At 41.8% G+C, this 19,629-nt stretch overlaps 1 protein-coding gene across 2 annotated transcripts in view; it reads right to left on the bottom strand.

Annotated features, from left to right (window-relative positions):
* The window catches only part of klhl29 (kelch like family member 29), a 181,892-nt gene that overhangs the window by 52,536 nt on the left and 109,727 nt on the right, over positions 1-19,629 (bottom strand). For both annotated transcript variants that reach the window (XM_028397210.1, XM_028397211.1), the window contains exons 6-9: positions 12,737-12,875; positions 6,195-6,391; positions 4,072-4,184; positions 2,733-2,879 (exon numbers count right to left, since the gene is read on the bottom strand). In XM_028397210.1, the coding sequence (XP_028253011.1) occupies positions 2,733-2,879; positions 4,072-4,184; positions 6,195-6,391; positions 12,737-12,875 (596 nt within the window). The remainder of the gene's footprint in view (positions 1-2,732; positions 2,880-4,071; positions 4,185-6,194; positions 6,392-12,736; positions 12,876-19,629) is intronic.

The following is a 19,629-nucleotide window of genomic DNA, read 5'->3' as shown; positions in this document are numbered from 1 at the left end:
CACTCAGGAAACAAGAAGTGCTAAAAAAAACTGCAGTTCTTTGAATGGCTACTTGAGACTTGCTACGGAGGTGAGTCAATCCCTAGAGACGCCCATATTAGAATTCCATCTAACACACCAGGTAAACTTTCCTTTAAAGTTTGCTGCTGATTATTTTTTTTGCCCAGTCATGACAAAATTAAATCCTTCCAAACACTCCTCTTTTGGGAGATTATTTCTTTTGCCTTTGAAGCATCTATCTCTCTAAGTCTCTTTTTTCATTAGAGCATACATATACAAATGCTTGCAGTGTGGTACACCTTCAGTTGATACTGAATCAAAACAAACTGAAACAGCTCTTCTTTCATTGAGCTTTGCGTCTCATAGCAAAACCATCAACGCTGAGATGCTCTCCCTGTGTCTCTAGGCGATGTCCAGGCTCTGTTTCCTGGTGCCGTCGGTTGTTAGTGACAGCATAGTGGAGACAGAAAATTGCATATTATTTACCCAGCGCCTTCAATATGCCACTTTTCCACTCTATAGCCTGCAGCTTACAACCCACAGCACATGCACAGACACACAAACCTACAAAGACACACACAGGACGTACGCTCAGATGAATGCGAGCGCACACAAACTTAGCTCAAGGCTTAAAAACCTTTTCCTCCCCCTCGCCTGAGTTTTTCAGCAGTGCTGTGACATTCTGCCCTGACATGTCATTAAAAACTGTCACAGGTTCTGGGGGAGTGATTTCCACTGCTCTCTGCCTCCGAAACGGGCAGAAAGGACGGAGGCGAGGGAGGGTTGGAATGAAGAGTTGGAGCTGGACCATGCGTATAAACTCAGCCTTTAGGGTCACGTAACCTTCTCCTGTGGCATTATGGAAGCAGCCTTATCCTCTCTCGTCTCTTCTCTCTGCAGGCACAAGGCTTACTAGTTGTTTTTTTTTTACTCCAGTCAGACATGGGCAGGAGATTTGAGCTTGACCATGAGCTCAATCACATTTCTGCTGCCTGGATGTCATGGCTGCGTGCAGAACCACAAACTGTCGGATATCAGATTAGAACACAGGGGCTCTTTTTCCATTCCACTTTCTTCATTTCTCACCGTCTCTCTCACCCCTCTCACCCGTTCCTCTCTGCCTCGCTCTGATTCTTCCTCCTACCATCTCCTTCCTTTCTCCCACAAGACGAGGAGTGACCCAGGGTGTCTCAGCTCAGGAAGCAGCACGGAGGGTTGTTCAGACAACCGGGAAAATTTTCTTCTACTTCATCTGACTAACTCACCTCTGCACCTCTCCAATAGACTGTGAGATTGAAGGATGGAGCTGGCCGAAGGTATTGCCAGTGCAGACTACAAGGATTGTAAGTTCTCATGCATCAGCCTTGTTATGGCTATTTGTGTAGTTTCTATCTGTAAACCCACAAAAAAAAATCATAGCTTCTACATCCTCTACCTTCTTCTTTTACTGGCAGGCATTACCATCTGCTCTTAAATAGTGTGTCCTTGTGTTTTGTATTGCACTGAATAGGGATGTCCCGATCCGATCACGCGATCAGAAATCGGGCCCGATTACGTGATTTCAGACTCGATCGGAATCGGACATTACCTCCCGATCAGGACTCGGATATATTTTTTAGGGCTGTCAAAGTCAACGCTAATGACTCAGACTCGAGGGCAAAAAAACCTGATCGGGACATCCCTAGCACTGAATACTTTAAGACTCCGCACTACAAAATGCTCACTATTCCTGATGGATTACATCATAATCAGCACAGTGTGCTACACATCAAAGCATAACTGCTAAATGTTTAATCCAGAAGGTGAAAAATTCAAATATTGACATATGCGTCTCATAAAAGTTGGTGCCAATAAAGTAACATTGATTGCTTATGGGTCTGCACTGAATGCGATCCGGCTGATATAAGACAGTTCCTGTACTTGCCGCTTGATGAGAAGACATTACTCTGAGGGAACGATTCTTGCAGTGATGGACTGGCGTAATTTATCTGATATTAATCTCAACCTCTATTTTAAAACAGCTATAAAATACTTTAAAATCATCAGCTTTAAATTCACTGTTTTGTGACTGAACCCATAAATATCTCCCAACCTGAGGTGCTGGATGGATATCCATCTACAGCTCAGTCCATTTACCTTTTCATGAATATAGGTTGGAGATGGCGCCCTGACCTTGAGCCTTATCGATTCCACGCCTGTTAAAATGTGACCCACTGTACCTCACTTGTCAATACCTATCTAGGCGATAAAACCTTTGATTATGATTAACAGGCTCGACATCAAACAGCTGTGTGGTGTGCAGAAAAAGGACTGCGGCTGTCTTGTGTTTTTGTTGGTTTTTCATGCGGTACAATGTCGCACAAACAAATGAAGTGTAACTAAGAATAGAGCACATTCTGAGGGCAAAGCACTCCTGGGAGTTATGAACAACTGCTGTGTTAGGCTGTATCTGAAGCACAAAGTTGATGAACACTACCAAGAGAGAACAAGGAGTCACTTGTCTGGTTTTTCATGCTGTGTTCCTCTCGGAAAAAAGACAGGGAGGGTCGATCGAACAACCACTCTAATGCGGCTCTGCAGATGTACAGAATCTGCTGTCAGTAGTATAACGAGAGCTTTATCTCACCGTTTTTGTCCCATGATACACATGCAATATGTGTGGAAAAACACACTGCAGCGCCGGAGCTGAGGAGTCACTGGAGGCAAAAGCAAACTCATTTCTTTTTCATTACCTGCACTCTGGAGTTGGGGTCTTGCTTGATCCACTTGATGACCGTCTCATAAACCAGCTCCTCGGCCTTTGTGTTCAGACTGTCATTGGACAGATAGGCCACCAGGTCCTCCTTGGACACACTTAAAATCTCTTCCTGGCCTGCCACCTGAAAAACATCAGATTATGATTTAAAAAATAATACAAAATCTCAAAGAAACTTTCCACTTTCAGTAGTTAAACCCACTGTCAGACTCTGAACATGCAGTGAAGCCCAAACTTAAAATAAATAAATACATAAATAAAGCATTTCTTTGAGTGGAGGTAGACTTGAGGAACAAGAACCTACGACAAAGGCAGAAAAATCCCAAGCTAGTTCACATCATCATCTGATTTAACATTCAAACAGACACTCCTTCACATCAGTCTGAGGGACAGCTTGATGTGTTCATCTTTAAAAGTCACAACTATTTACACAAGATTACAACTGGACTTCTGAGGACCTGCAAAAATAGGAGCTTCCTGTGTTCAGAAACAGAGGGAGTATGAGGAGGGACGGGCCGTACAGATGGCTGGATGTGGAATCAGATTCAGAAATTCTACTTTCTCTGGTTTTGATGGGTAGATCTAAATGAAGCCATGTGAAATATACATAATAAATACATAATAACCGATGTCACTATACGCGCCAGCACGGCAGCAGATTGAGCCAACTAACCCTACAGGCTTCCAGTTTTTATAGTATTGTCACCTTCACACTACAGGGGCAGGCCTTTGTACATGATTCTTGATGAATAGCTTTACAGAGGAGGGTTACAAAAGAATTTTTCAGAAAAGCAACAGACTTTCAAACCGTGCAGTACATTTTCTGTTTTTCTATCCTAAATGTTTTTGTGATTCAACCGCTTTCATGCTACAAGAACGCTGAGGTCTTCTTGAGGTTCTCCATTTTGTATTTCAAAAACGCTGCCTTTATTCTTTCTTTTTTTACAGTTATCTAAAAGCTGCTCTGTTAGTGTACTGTGCATCCCACATACTGCAGAATGTTGTGCTCCTACAGTAAATGGAAACCATAACCTCAGCTAACAGGGACACACGCCGTCTGCTAAAGAACTCACTTTAATCTGAATCTAGTGAATACACACATCATTTTGTGTTTACAAAACACAATATCTCCAACTGATTTGCTAAGCACGGAGTCTGACAAAAAGGTGCTGAAGCAAAACAAGTCATTTATTCACTTAATGATCCCTGATTTAGTTATTATGATGATAATTAGGTTCTTTTATTTGCTCTCATTTGCAAAACCTCTGTGGCGAGAGAATCAAAGATATCAAAATGATAGATGAATCTCCACCTACCTCAGGGAAATTCTGCAGAGCAAACGCCTTGGCCATGTTGTGGAGCTCGGTACAACTCATTGCTTCAGCCATAGCCAGCACTCCCAGACAGTTAGCTGCAGTCAACTGTTTCTCTGGAGTCGATAAAGAAGGTCAGAGAAAGAGGGAGACAAAGACAGAGAGGACAGAGAAACCAAAACAAGAAAGAAACAAAAGACAGAGGCAGATTGATTAAGACAGGGCTAAAAAAAAAAAAAACACTATTCAGACATCCATAGAAAGATAACACACACACTAAGCTGCAAAGACAGACAAAGCAGCTGCAGGTAGCACAGACCTGGCTGTACTGGGCTGTGTATCTGCCTGAGACTAAGGGAGAACAAGTATAATAACTCAAAACAGCTTCGGGGACAAACAACGAGGGGAATCGATCACTCACAGCCTGAGCATGAGGTGTTGGATGGTGGGGAACGGGATTTGGGATTAGCTGGACCACTTTAAAGAATCCCTGTCAGATCTCAGGATCTACTACACACTGATACACACACACTGAGCCGAGAATTTATGAAACCACCCTGATGGCCATGCCAGCAGGGACACGTATTATGCTGCCGACTATGATCTTTTGTAAAAGGCGCAGAGTTTAAGGTGGCAAATGTAGTTTTTATTGCACACCGTCATTTATTACAAGAGAGGGTCATTGAGTGTGTGCAGACACAGAAGCAGAAAAAAGGTATAGACCACATGGGTCAGTGCCCATGAATGATGCCTGATTAAACAACAGTCATCAAAGGGGAAGCAATGGCAGGCGGCTAATCAGTACAGACAGAGCCTGAGAGTCCTTCCTAAACAAACATCAGCCTATAGAAGGTCACCCAACATCTGGCAAACCACACATGAACCAAAGCCAAACCAACAAGCAAATAAAAGTAGAGTTGATGCTGCAAAATGCCTCCAAGTGAGAAGACATTGTTATCTTTCATGCAAAACAGGCAGCTCTGCAGTTTCATTTGCTAAATAACAGTGTAAAAATATCCTCACACCAGCTCAAATAAGGAGCTCGTTGCCAGGACAATTTTGATCTTCCGACAATAATAAATATAATAATAAAAAAAGTCATGACTCCTCATAAAGCAGCAGGCATGCAATAAGTTTGTATTTGCTTGAATCCATATCTGAAGTGTGTGAATAAAAGTCAAAAGTGGAATAAGTAGGTCGAGGATATGTTCTCCTCAGTGCATTCGTTACAAACTTCAATAATTTCTGACACAGTATCAATTTCTCTTTGCTCAAGGACACACGCTTGCGCCTGTATTTCTCCATGCTTCCAATGCACTGAAATGTCATGAATCTTGTCGAGGAAGAATGGATTGACGTCTCACTGGTGATGAAGTCTACAAATGGCTCCTCTGTTTTCCACTGTGTTTTTTTTTCTAAATCGAGAAAACAAATCAATAGTGTGAGCTGCTAGTTCTCTTTCACTTTCTTTTCATTCCTTTTCCTGCAGCTGACCTTTTTGCTAACATGCACTTCCCTTGTGTTACCGATACCCAAAACAATTATATTAAATGCAATGCAAAACATGACATTTGCAGCTTTTTTTTTTGGTTGCCTGACCCACTAAAATTTGGAACATGCCATTTGCTTTTCATGTGACCCCTTGGGTTTCCCAGAAAGAAAAATACAAAACAAAGCAAACCAAAAAAAAAACTCCCTCCTATGCTCCACTTTCCATACCTTGTCTAACCATCAATCTGTTTCGCTATTTTTCCGATTCCATCACGGTTCAGGCCAGAGGATTTGACATTTAAGTGACAATTGTTCCCTGACCTTTTTATAAATCTGCCCCCATGCTTGGTCTTGCCTAGTGGGACCAGATCAGAGGCACTGTGCCCAACTGAGAGCGTTAGCAGGCTGAATTCAAACACGCCTGCTAGGTTTGGAAACATGACAAAAAGGAGTGCCAGAGTCAGAGGGGAACTGCATCCTGTAAGGTTATGCATAGTGATGAAGCATGACTGCATATGAAAATACACAAGGCTCCAGATACAGTGTTGCATGTAGTTTGCACAGGCATATCTAATGTGATACACTTTGCTGATACAAGCACTCGTGCAGACACATACATAACCCTCCAGTCCTACCTAGGAAGGAGACACAGACTTTACAGAAAGTGTTGAACTGGAACTTGTTGGCGGCTTCCAGCAGCGTCTTGGCGTTGGCCGAGTCGATGACCAGCGATCCCGTGTAGACAAACTCGAGCAGTAGCTCCAGCACGTCCGCGCTGATGTTGCTCATGTTCAGCTCCAGCAGCTCGCCGCTTCTAGTCTCTCCCGATGACCTGATCAACCAATCATGGGGCAGAGAGAGGCAAGTTAATGACACTCTGACAGGAAATAAATGCAAGCTGGGGGGAGGGGGGGGGGGAAACAACAAAGGTAGGGGAGAGGGATACAAATACATGTATGCTACACACAACACCTGGGCCAGTACAAGAGTGGGAAGAAAATAAGAGAATCATTACACAATAAGATATCAACGTAAAGTGAAAAAAGGGACAAAAACACAACTTTAGATGGTTTCTACTTGTTTGTTTTTAGCAGATTTGTATTTATAGTGCTGCATCTGAAACAAAATGTCCTCTCTGACAAAGATTAGGCAAACAAAAGTTATTGCTTTGTTTCAACAGGCATGCGTTCACATGTGTGGTATCATGTATGCATAGTCTTGGAGGGGTGCATGCATACATGGCAGGGTACGTATGAGCTATAAGACTAAAACAAAAACAGAGAGAAGGTAAGTAATGGCACAGTTTGTACACTGAGACATAACCAAATGTGAAGAATGCTGGTTAAAGCATGTTGTGTTGGACAGTGCTTGCTGTTTTGTGTGCTGCCGTGTTGGATATCAAACTCCGCTCCTCACTGGTATGACGTTAGAAATGCCAGGGGGTGCTTGGATGAGCAAATTAAATAGAATATGATATCCCTTCGTAATGCAGAGCTCGAGATGTGCGGGGGGGGGGGGGGGGGGGGGGGGGGGGAGCTGCTTTCAGAACTGGGCCACGTTGTGACTTCACCGGGATCAAATGGCCGAGATTAGTTCACATGCAGGACCCCTTCGGGGGAGGTATGAGAGTGTTAAATAACACTTCACCACCCATGTTTAATGTCCCATGTGAAACAATAATCCACTCAAGGGCAAAATAAATGGAATCAAAGCCCCGCAGAACCAATGCCCCCACTACTATGTCTCTGCTCCCTGTGGATGCAGACATCACCAATATGAAAAGTAGCCTACATTAAGATGGATGGAGGCTGTTTGCTTCTGCCAGTCATGGCAGTGCAGTGATAACACTCTGTGTGTGTCTGTGTGTTCATGTGCTTTTCCTTTTTTTTGTGCAAGTCAGTTTGTTGGATTAGAAATCATGACAAACAGTCAGCATTTAGTGAGACACAGACGGCAAAACAAATAAGATGAGACAGATAGACAGAATGGCCGAACGAGAGATGAGAGGCTCAGAGGGGTGAGGGTGGGTGGGTGGGGGGTGGGGGAGCTTGATGAGGAGGAAGCAAAAAGGAAGGGAGGCAGGGTGCAGACGAGGTCCTTCCACAGGGAGCCAGCAGCCATCCTTCTGAGAGAGGGTTTGGTTTGTTCCATGACCGTGCCTTGGTCTTTTAAATAAGAGATGTCCCCGCCCACCCCCGAAAAAAATACACCATCACACCTAAACAGAGCCTCTGTCCCCGCTGCAATAATCATCAGTAGCCGCCTGTGGTGTATGAACTGAGACATTAGTGTCATTTGAAGCGCACTCAGGAGGTAAAAAAAGGGGGGAGGGGGGGAGAAGGACATCCAAATAAAATGAAAGACAATGGCATTTGTCTCTGGATGGACATGGGCTGGAAAAACCAAGGTAGTTACTCTTTTTCCTCCTGCAAAGCAAAAAGCCACAGAGTGTTATTGCCCCCTTTTTCCGCACAAAGCCCTGCAGTGGGGGCAGGTAGTAAGACAGAAAAGAAGGTAAGGGGAGTGTTGTTCAGGGTTAAAGTGATGGAGGGAGGTGGGAGGAAACAAGGAAGGGGGAGGGGGGGGGGCTAAAAATAAAAGAAGAGCATGCTCATCAACCTGGTCAATTAGTGCAATAGGAACCAGCTCGAGTGGCAGTTTGTTTTGTCTGAGCACTTATGGAAATGACTTTTCCGGAGCTTCTAAAAGAGGTGGATATTTATGCTGCGTTTGATTGCAGACTTGAATTTAAATAGTGAAAGAGGGAAGCAGGGAGGACAGGAGAGACAGAGGAGAGGAGAGGAGAGATAGGGCGAGGAGGGGGGGAAGATGGGCACACTCAGGCAAAGAAATTTGTTTGTGAAAAATGCACCACTTATTCAAGAGGAAGTCTTAAAATCGGCACAGACTGTCAAAATGGTGGTGAGCAGAGGCGGAGAGAGGAAGAAGGGGAGCAGCAAATCTCACACACACACACACACACACACACACACACATGCGCACGCGCGCACACACACACACACACACACACATCCTAATACATCCTTCAACCTAAAAAAAAGCCCATTTACAGGGAATACATTTAGCTTGTTCTTACAAGACCATTTATTCTGTGGAAGTATACACTACCAAGACATCTTAAGATGCAAAGCCTCGACAGTCTGGGCTAAAAATGGCTTCCATTTACATTCTGTCACAACATAAATCAGGAATAAATTATATCTAAAAAAATATATAATGTGTTATCAGTGTGTTTTGTTTGTGTCTTTCCAGTATTGAGGCCACAGTACTACATCGGTAAGACTTTAAGGCTTCCTGGGAGGGGGGAGCAAATCCAGTAAAGAAGGACAAAAAGGAGAAGGTAACATTTGAAAAGTTCAAGATCTCAAATGTCCGTCCAACTGTGAACAGGGCCGTCAGCACGAGAACAAAATAAATGCAGATGCTGGACTGACAGATCTCTTGACATCCAACTTCAAAATGGGAATGTATTTTGAAGAAGCACAGGAAAAGGTGGACATTAAATTTACAATCTCTGAAGTTATTGGGAGGGTCATTTTTCTATTCAGTGGCATAAAGTATATTTTTAGTTTAGTTTAGTGAGGCACAAAGAAGAGTTTTAGATGTAGCTAACTCGCCATTTAAATACAAGGATGGTCGCAAGCGTGCTCCCTGAATTATTCAGACACACTGGACCTCAATCAAGAACAGCTGTACAGACAGATTCATTCAGATGTTATACATACAGTATAATAATTTACAATTTACTATTTAATTTTATAATATTTTCTCTTCAACTGAAGCAGAGGCATTGTGTGAGCCTTGGACAGATATTCAATAGAGACAGTGCATTGATTAAATCCAACTGAATATTGTATAGACTTAAATAAAAAATGTCAAATTTTAACAAAAAATGCTCTTTAGGATTTAGAGTATCGGGTTTGAGGTATTACAGTGACCTGTCTTCCCTCAGGCTGAATGGTGCTGCAGAGGGGTGCACATGGGGGCCCGCGCTGTAATGGGCTTTAAACGGCTCTCTGCCCATCTCCCGTCTCTGACTCATGAGCATGAGAACCCGTGGCTTTGGTGCAGAGAGAAGAAGGAAAGGGGAGAAACAAGTGGCATAAAAACACGTGTCGGGACGGAGCTTTATTTATTTATTTATTTTTAACATCACAGTGGCGCGGAGATGCAGTGGCCATAAATTAAATGGCTCCGAGCACACTTATTGGAAAATCCCAGGGGGTAAAATGGAATTACCAGAGATGATCTGTCTCTGTGCTCTGTGCATTGGCCCTTTAAAGGATAAGGTAATAGGTTTTTTTTATTTTATTTTTTTTTCACTTGGGGGGTGTTGAGGGGCAAAAGTGTTCGTACATTTCGGAACAGCATTACATCCTTCAGGTGTTACGGGAAGGATGACAAGCTGCATGCAAAGATTTGGTGAAAAAGGATGCTTAAATTTGGAGGAAGTATAGCAAAGACAGTTTGGGATTTCGTTGGGGAAAAAATGAGGATTTGAAATGAAGACTAAATCGGAGAGATTTCCTGCATCATTTAAAATTTCAGTGCAGCCTTCAAACTATGTTTTGTTGACTCTTTGCCAAGTGAAGCTTTAATTTCTTAAATAAGTCATAAGGTTGATGTGTGTGTGTGTGTGTGTGTGTGTGTGTGTGTGTTATGTGTGCTTCTTCTGGTATTACTGTACATCGGTACTACTCGGACTGAATGCAGCCTCAGAATTATGCCCTACACACACACACACAGGAGCACACAAGCATGCATGCACACTCTCCTTGTAAAGTACATTGAGCACATACTCCAGATTTCTAGCACATACTGTACACACCCATATACTATAGTGGTTTATGAGCTGACAAAGGCAGTGAATACCTCCTGAAGTTTGATGAGGAAAGGTGGGGAGCTAGATGAACTCTCTCTCTCTCTCCTTCTGTCTCTCTTATTTGACCTCATAAAGATTTGGACAGTAGCGAGCCACGTGTAGCATCAGCATAATTCCAGCTGCACTGAAAAAGTGACCTGAGCTGCACATGGGAGGCCGTAACTCAGTGACAGACAGGCCTTTGGCTCACTTTGCTCCTCTCCAACCAAGCCAGCAGTTCTCTGTCCGACTGAAAATACCTCACAGCTATGACCAAAATGTTCCCTTTCTCCTCACTCCCCTTGCTTCTTTGTCACATTTATTCCTTTGTTCTCTTCCCTCTCTTCTGTTGTCAACTCCTCACTGCTGTCCTGCTCTCATTTGCATGAAGTCAAGGTGCCACACGTCTTATAAAATCAACCGCTGATGGTGGCTTGTTAGCATAATGCTAATGATCGTGACTTCATTAAATCAAACCGAGGATGTCGTCCAAAATTAACAATTAGTGTAACAAATTCATCACGTTCAGTGTGAACTCAAATGGGAGAATTTCTATTTTAGACACAATCTTGTGAAATATGACATTGTTATGACAGTAAATCGGAGTAGTTTTACAATTAATTACAGTTAATTACGTTTTTTTTCTGTCAAAATTATATTGTAAAAATAAGGCAACGTAGGCAGCAGCAGGCATGAAGACGAGTTTGATGAAATGCAGCCCGCTCCTCTGGGAGCCCTGGGTGTCTTTCAGGGGCCCTGTCTTTACGCATAAATGATCTGGCTATGTCCCAGATAAGAGGCGTAGACGAGACAACCTGATAGACAGGTTGACCAGCATGAGGCCTTCAGTTCTATCCAAAGTCACTTCGGTCTCTTAGGAAGCTTCTCTGCTATTGTCAAGGTCAAAGGAAGACTCAGTGTCTCTGTTTTATTCATGGGGTGTGTAGCTGTCATGGAGATGAGTGGTCCTAGAACAGATGTGGCTCTGCTGCATTTTCTATGCCTGCTCTCACTCTGTTTTTTCCCCTCACTTTATCCCTATTCAGGACGAAACAAGTGTATCAGTGGCAAGCAAGGAGGCCGCGGCGACTGATAAGCAGCTCTCTGCTCTCTGATGAGCTCGCTGTGAAGGCTGTGTGGCTGCAGGGCAAAGTGGCCAACTTTCCCCCCAAGGCATTCCAGCTATCGCTAGCGACCGTGTATGTCTTTCCGTTTGTCTTTGTCTTTGCTTCATCCCTCGCCATGCAAGCATAAACACAAGCACACAGTCTCTCTCTCTCTCACACACACACACACACACACACATATACAAACAACATCAAGGTAGCAAAACAACTTGGGGTCCAGGGGACTCTCAATCAAGCCGAAAGCACCTGCAAGGATTTGAAGTAAGCATGAGGACATTAGGGATTTATGGCGTTCCCTCCACGGAAAAACAAGGCAGATAAAAAAAAGACATACTTGTGCTATCAGACTTTACACAATCATGCATGTGCACACACATATAGAGACACTAAAGAGTTCTGTAGTTGACTCACACACGCACACACACACATACTGGAAATGCAGACAGGCACCCACAAAATATGCAGTATGAAGGGCAGGATGTTAGGGGAATACTTGGATCTAAATCAAATGAATACATTAGTGAAAGGTAGTGTGATAACCTGTGAAAGTGGTGGTTAGGTAAGCTGTCTTAGATGTGCCTCAGTCCTTTGTTTATGACTCTGAAATGTCTTTTTTTTAATCACAGGATGCATTAGCATATGAAAAGGCTGTTTGCAGCAGAAACTCAAGAATTAGCATCAGAAAAATATAGTAGCATGGGAGACAAAATCCTTCTGTCCACAGAAGACAGCGTGGCTTTGGCAAATTACCACCCAAAATATAAAAATGTATGATTCTTTTGTATTGGCCCTTTGGTAAGTTGTTAAAAAAACATCCCCAGTCATGGAACATTTTCACTGCTCATTAAAATGGAAATGTGGTTAAACTGTCCTACATGGGGAGGAAAGGAAATGACGAGGGTTGACCTTTTCTTTTTTTCTGTCTCTCCAGTTTCAAATACATTCATTTGAGTGGGGAAGAGGAAGGAATGGCTGCTGGCCCTGTGCTAGGAACCAAAGTCTTCACACACCTGCAAGAGAGAGAGGGGAAGGGAAAAAAAGCGACACAAATGCGCCCTATGAAAAGAACAGATTGGATCAACAGCTGGTGGGAGGGAGGGACGGAGGGAGGAAGAGAGGGAGGGAAGGGGAAGGTGGGACGGAGAGAGGAGGGGGAGCGAAGGCAAACCTTTTCACCAGGTCCTTGAAATACAAGCTGCAGGAAGCTAGAACATTTTGGTGGACTTCAAACTCTTTGCCTTCAACAATAATTTTCAGGTCTGTAAACTCTTTCGCTCTGCGCTGTTGGTTCAGCTCCTTCAACATCTCTGTAGAACAAGAAAAAGAAACAGACAATGCCACATTTGGGTTTAGAATTAGCACTTTTTCATACATGTAGCATGACAACATGAAAGCAAAGCAAACAGTCGGGTAAGTGCAGATTTGTAGGACACGATACTGTGGTCCAAGAAACAGTGTTCATTAAATGGCAGAGGAGAGGCGAAATTAAGGTTGTGCAAAGAAAGGGCTGCATGTAAAGGAAACATATGGAGTAAAGCAGCTCTTACTATACTGAGAAATGTGCAATGTGCATGCTCAGTGGATGACACAGTGAGGATTAAAAACTAGGATTATGATGAGAAAAGACACTTGTTTGACTGTATTTGACTTGCAGCACTAGAAATTGAATGAGGGGAAGCTGAATGAGATTAAAAGGCATCTAAAAGAGATGTGTGCTGAAAACAGAGATACTGTCAATGCATTATTCATACTGAAATAAAATTCTTTGGCTTCTTACTAATGCCCTACTCAGCGTAGAGTTGACCTTCAAACGTTGCTCGACGAGAAAACAACTGCTTATCCCCAAATCCCAACACCCTCAGCTCACACACTTTCTAAGAACAAAAATATATATATATATATATATATATATATATACAGACCCCCTTCTAATGCACATATATACACACACATGCACACACACCCTTCTTTGTCTTTCTCTCTGGAAAGAAAAAAAAAACATGGACGACACACGCTTGGAGCAAACCAATGTGCTTGTTGAAGGCCACGGTACACAGTGAGTTGTGGTGTAGTAGCGTCATGTTAAAGCCTGGCCTCACTCTGAAGTTGGGTCGGAGGCGCTTGTTTCCTTGCATCTTAATTAGGCATCATGAGGGGATGCTGAGAGCGAAAACCAGCAGGAGGTTAGCAACTTATTCTTGGTGAGGGATAACCAGCGCCGCAGCTTTGTTAATCTCCAACGAGGAGAGATGAGAAATCACCAAGGGATTCAAATAGTACAGTAAGCTACAGGCACCATAATGTGGAACAGCATGGTTATAAGAGGGAGCCGCCATCTATACTGCCGTCTTAGCATTAATAGGAGATTTCATGGACACTGCAGGCACGGTAAACACTTGTTTTGGCACAAAGAGCTGTCTGTGCAGTATAAAGGCACATATTTAATGCTGTGGAGGAGAGCCACAGTGTGAGATACATGATTCACGTCAGAAATCCTGCTATAATCAGCACTAAGGCTTGCTTTTCTTAAAGCTAATTTCCGCACACTCCTGGCTTAAACATGGTGATCTGAGCAGCAGCAGCAGTGAGTCAACTTTGCTGTGGAACAAACATAAGTGCATGGAACAAATATGTGCTTCACACAGCTGTCTAGCTTTGGAATATTGGAGACAGATCAGAGTCATGATTGTACTGGTGACACCTGAGCTGAGTTTTTTTTTTGTCATCCCCCAAAGAGGTCTGTGTTCATGCCAGACTCAAAGCTGGGATTTAATTAACCTGGGATGACACTCGCCCCTCTATTTGGCTGGAATATCTACTCATTTAGCTCCTTCCATTCTCCTGCCTGACACTGGGAGCTCAGCTCTGAATTAATTCAGTAGCTGAAATTATACAGTATAAAGACACATGACAAATAAGGTGCAATTCAGGAGCGTGCTTTGGTAAAAGCCTTTTCTCTGAGCGCTGCATCCTTCAGAGTTATCACATCACAGAATTAATGGCCAGGAAGAAAATGACCTGGTTATTAAACATGCTGAATACTAAATGGGAGGGAAAGAGAAATAATGATACAGATGCACTTTCTGACAATATGTCTGCTGTACTTTGACTACATGCACAGCTGCATGGTCAGAGTAAGCCATACACAAACACAAAGCCTGCTATTTGCCTTGTCTTCCATCCATCTCCCTCTCTCCACTCTCCACATTCCACTTCACTGCTGCTTGTCAGTTGGCCGGCTATCTGATTACTGTGTGGGCATGGACTGTGAATAGTGAATACACAATAGTTTTGGGTCTGCATTAGTGAATTTTCAGCGACCGATATGGCTCTCACCTTCAATCAGCCACACTGCATACCATCCATTTAGCCTGAGAACAGAGAAAGTGAGAGAAGGGGGGAGACAGGGAACTCCACTTGTCAGCAAACAATGGCCGCCTTCCTCTGAGCCATGCGGACACACCTGAATGCTTGATGGAAAAGCTAATTATGGCTTCTTTTGGGGGGGGGGGGGCGCCCTAGAACAACTCATCACCAACGGGAACCATGAAACTGCACATGGCGTCCCCATTCTCAGCTCTGGCGTGGAGTGTGGTGAGGCACAGCCATGCTCAGTGGAACCATGGAGGGCTTTGAAACACCAAATGTCTCAATACTCCTAAAAGAAAAATCTCTCAGGGGGTCGAGCTCCAAGTTTCACCAGACTGAGATAAAACACACACATATATATATATATATATATCATAGGTCGCAAACAGGGATGACATATGCTAGCATCGCGTCCCGTCCCTGAGTAATTCACAATAATAACAACACCCTGTGCTGGCTTTTCGTGATTGGTTGACGCACTGCACAGGGGGCACGAAGACTGTGCCAGCTCTGCTGTTCAGCCTAGTAACTCTACTGTCAAGTATCTCTGACTGCTGCAGCCAATGAGGTCCTTGGATGTGAATTCCAGTAACCTATCAGCGTGCACAATGCCTCCTTATTAAAAGGCATAGTAAGCCCTACACCGAGCTGCTGTGATTGGCTGCCGTAAGAGGGCGACTTGACACACTATTGGTTGCAGAACTTGGAGCCATTTTAGGGCTCCGCTGTACATGTGATTTACATGTGTCAGTAGGCCCACCATTTTACGTTATACCACCATACTACTATTGGAGATGGAGCTCCTTGAAGTTAGAATCATTTTCGTGTGTTTTGGTTTTGTTTCATTTATTTATTTTAATTTAATTTTAATTTTAATTTTATTTTATTTTATTTTATTTTATTTTATTTTATTTATTTATTTATTTATTTATTTTACTCACTTGACCTGCTGCATATAGGAATCTAAAGAGTCAATAAGAAATTTGAAATGTTATTTACTCAAAGTACTTTATGGAAAATGTTATTTTATTTTATTTTATTTATTAAATATATGTGTTTTTTTCAATGTTATATATAATTTTACTGCATTTTATTAGAAGACGTCTAAATAAAATAAACGCTCAATGTAAGGAAATAAAAACATGTTCTCTCAACATTTTTGGAAACAAATAGTTGTAACATAATACTGAGTCAAATGAATGTAACTAAAACTGACTTTTGTAATCCCTCAAACAATTATCTCTTACCAACCCTTGTTTTGTCTTCTTGAGCAATCACTGTCTTTCTACAGCTCATGCAAAACAACAACAACACACACTATAATGCACAGTATAAAGGACACTGATGAGTTCATTCTGATCTTTTTGTTCTCTTTTTAACTTCAACAATCAATTCCTACCACCGCTCTCAGCTTAATTACCCAGAACAAACCATGCTAGCTGATCAATAATTCAATGTACAACTCTGCTGTAATGGCTGTCCTTAGCTTGGAGGAGTCAACGGCACAGCAGGATTTTTGTTTTTCAACCGAGGCAGAGCATGATCTTTTGACCACTCCACAAATGAAATCACTTCTTATCTTCAAAGAGACTTGAAGATACAAAGCTGTTATTTTAGTAATGCTAGATTGTACATCTGAAATATATACATACACATTTGAGATTTTACATGGTCACTCTGAAGAAAATTCAAACATTTTATATTTTATGATAAATACACACTGAATGAAAAAAAAAGAATTATGGGGTAAACATATTTAGCATTCAACTGATATTATTACACGTGTTTGTTTTTTGTAGTGAGTATTGCAGCCATGATTGAAAGCGTTGAAAAGATAATTATTGACTCAGATTACATAAAAAAAATCAAAGATATTTTATACAGAAAAATCAAGCAATGGATTTAACTGATGTTTGTTTACAACAAAAAAATAAAAATCTTGCATGATAATTACCAGAAAATCAATTTTAATTAAATTAGATTAAAGCAGTGGAAGCAGGACATCATGGATTGGAATGAGCAAATCTGATCAAAGTGGTCTGCCTCCTTCAGAAGCCTTTTGATAAGAAGGGAATGTTTGAGAAATTTCTTTTCAGGGGGACACACTGTACACCAGAATAAGAAAAGAAAAGGCCTTGAGAAAAGAAACTCTTTCCAAGCTCTGATTGTCCCCCTGAAATCTTGAAACCTTCCAAAACAATTAAAAAGAAAAACACTATATGATGATGACAGGAGAGCTTATAGGGCTATTCCCATGACCAAAAACAAAAAAAAAATAAAATAAAATAAAAAAAATTAGTATGAATTTGGAACTTTTACTAATTATGTATGAATTATTTGACAACATTTAAAAAAAAGATATTGGATGACAGTGATGTCAAGAGGTTTACTGTCAGCATAAGCTGTTGAATAATGTTTCTATTCTGCAGCCAAAATGACTCCAGATCTGCTCTGACGCCAAGAGGCCATTTGTACTAAATTCTGAGGGAGATGAAGCCTGATTAGTATTTTAACTTATATGACGTTATTTATGACTTCATATTTTGGATTTTAAAACATTTAGCCAGGTTGCTGAAAACAAATTTTTGTGGTATATAAATAAGTCACTATATATTTACAAACAAAACTGCTAATTATTAAAAATTTTGCTGATATTTTCCATATTCTGTATGTATTGTTTAACATCACAGTCATGTTACAATTTAATGGAAAATTACTGCAAATGTATATTAAAAAATATAAAATATTTATTTAAAATAAATACAAAAAATATAAAATATGTATTTATAAATATGAAATGAAATATGAATATGAAATGTGTATTTACCTGTTTTTAAAAAATATTTTTTTTTACATAATGGCTAAAATTAAACACTTTAAGCCCAACTACTAGCCAAAGTTGCTTATTGTAAGAAAATAAACATTTATCCAGGTAGTAATGCTGAATGTGTTTTAAATTAGACTTTTTTCAAGTGAATTTTGAGTTTGTCTTCAGAATAGCAGCTGGGTTGAGTTGAGACCAAACTGGGCAAATAAATGTGGTTTCTTCTTACCTAAAAAAGTCTTTCTTGTAGAACTGCATGTCATAGTGCTAGCTAAAATAGGACTGTAAAACCCTGCTGTTATGAATTTGTGGTGTTTGTTCGGTAAGAAAAGACATAACCACTGTTCGAAGCATAAGCAATCATTTTTAACGCCACCATTACAAACCATCTGAAAAGCCTCCGTGGCTAAATGTCAGGCTTTAACAGGTGCAAAATGTCATCAACACTATCAGGACACTCATCTAGATGCCATCTGCTGAACAAGCGGTGCTTTAACGTGAATAAAAGCCATCTGATCACATGTGTAACCCAATCTAGCCAGATCTCTTTCAAAGTGCAATTACTCTAAACAGTCTCTAAAACATACCTCTAACAATCACCGTCACATTCATGTCTGGAGACGTCTATGCTCCCAGCAAAACAGCTCAGGCAAGGCGTCAGAAAATCCTCAAGACCCCTTGAGTTTCTAGCTGTCCTGATTTCAGTCTGTAAGAGAGCAGTGGCACCATATAGCCTTAGAGAATAGTCCATGATGACGCTTTATTTTTTCCTTTGCTCAAATCTGCTGAACTGAACAGCTTGAGCCTCAGCACTGCTGTCAAGGAGCCTGGACTGAGACACTGAGAGAAAGGAACCTGTGCCCCTCAAAGACACCGCCTGGACCTTTGTTTCCTTCCACAATGGACATGCAAAAAAGACCTGGAGCAGCAAAAAAAAAAGCAGTGTCTCTGTCCTGCACAGTCAAACCTCTGCATACACCTTCTAGTCCAGGGGTCATCTGGGTGAACATGCTCAAGCAAACAGGAGATAGTGAAACTCCAGTCCAGGCAAATAGGAATACAAGCTTAGAAGAAGGAAAAAAAACACAAACAAAGGAGCCTGGGAGCATCTGTGTGGCCTGCTGCAAAAGTGTGGCAGGATGTCAGGCAGTGTTCTCTATTCTCTGTGTTTGTGAGAGGACAAGAAGTCTCTGGTCCCGGCTGGTACAGAGGCTCCCTCATTATCCGGGCAGGGGGGACAGTGGATGACAAGCGGTCATACTCAGGTTTTAACAAGAGGATACTCCTGTGGATAGCAAACAGGAGCACAGCTACATCATCCCTGCCTTCCTTCAGGCACTGAACCCTTGGTCAAAGTTTGAATGGAAGAGGAGAAAAAAACAACTAGTCTATATATGTTAGTGGATCAGTTAGGAAAGGAAAAAGTTAGCCATAAGTGTCCTCTGAAGTAGAAATACTGCATGCATATACCGCAGGTTTCAAGTCAGAATGACTGCAGTTCACACAAAGCTACAGTGAGAGCTGCTGTAAAAGATTTCACTGCCTGTAAAACAAACACCATTTCAGAGAGTTTTTGTCACCTCAGCACGAAGCTGTCCTCACTATATATACTGTCAGAAATTGCCTATGAAGTCAACTGTATCATAAAAAAGTGCCTTTTGGGATAAGCATTATCAGGTAAAGAAACATTCTACATCTAGTCCAATTTTAAGCACGCATCAGACTCCTCCACAACAGAGACTAATGTTCAAAAATATAAGGCAGCATGTAGAGTTTCAGCTGTGCATGATTTACATCAAACACAAGTCACAGTGTGTTTCAGTTGAACTGATCCCAAACTCTTAACAGACAGGATTTAAAGTCACGTC

Source organism: Parambassis ranga, chromosome 24 (genome assembly GCF_900634625.1).
Source record: "Parambassis ranga chromosome 24, fParRan2.1, whole genome shotgun sequence".
Classification (NCBI taxonomy): domain Eukaryota; kingdom Metazoa; phylum Chordata; class Actinopteri; family Ambassidae; genus Parambassis; species Parambassis ranga.
This window is presented reverse-complemented; position numbering and strand designations above follow the sequence as displayed.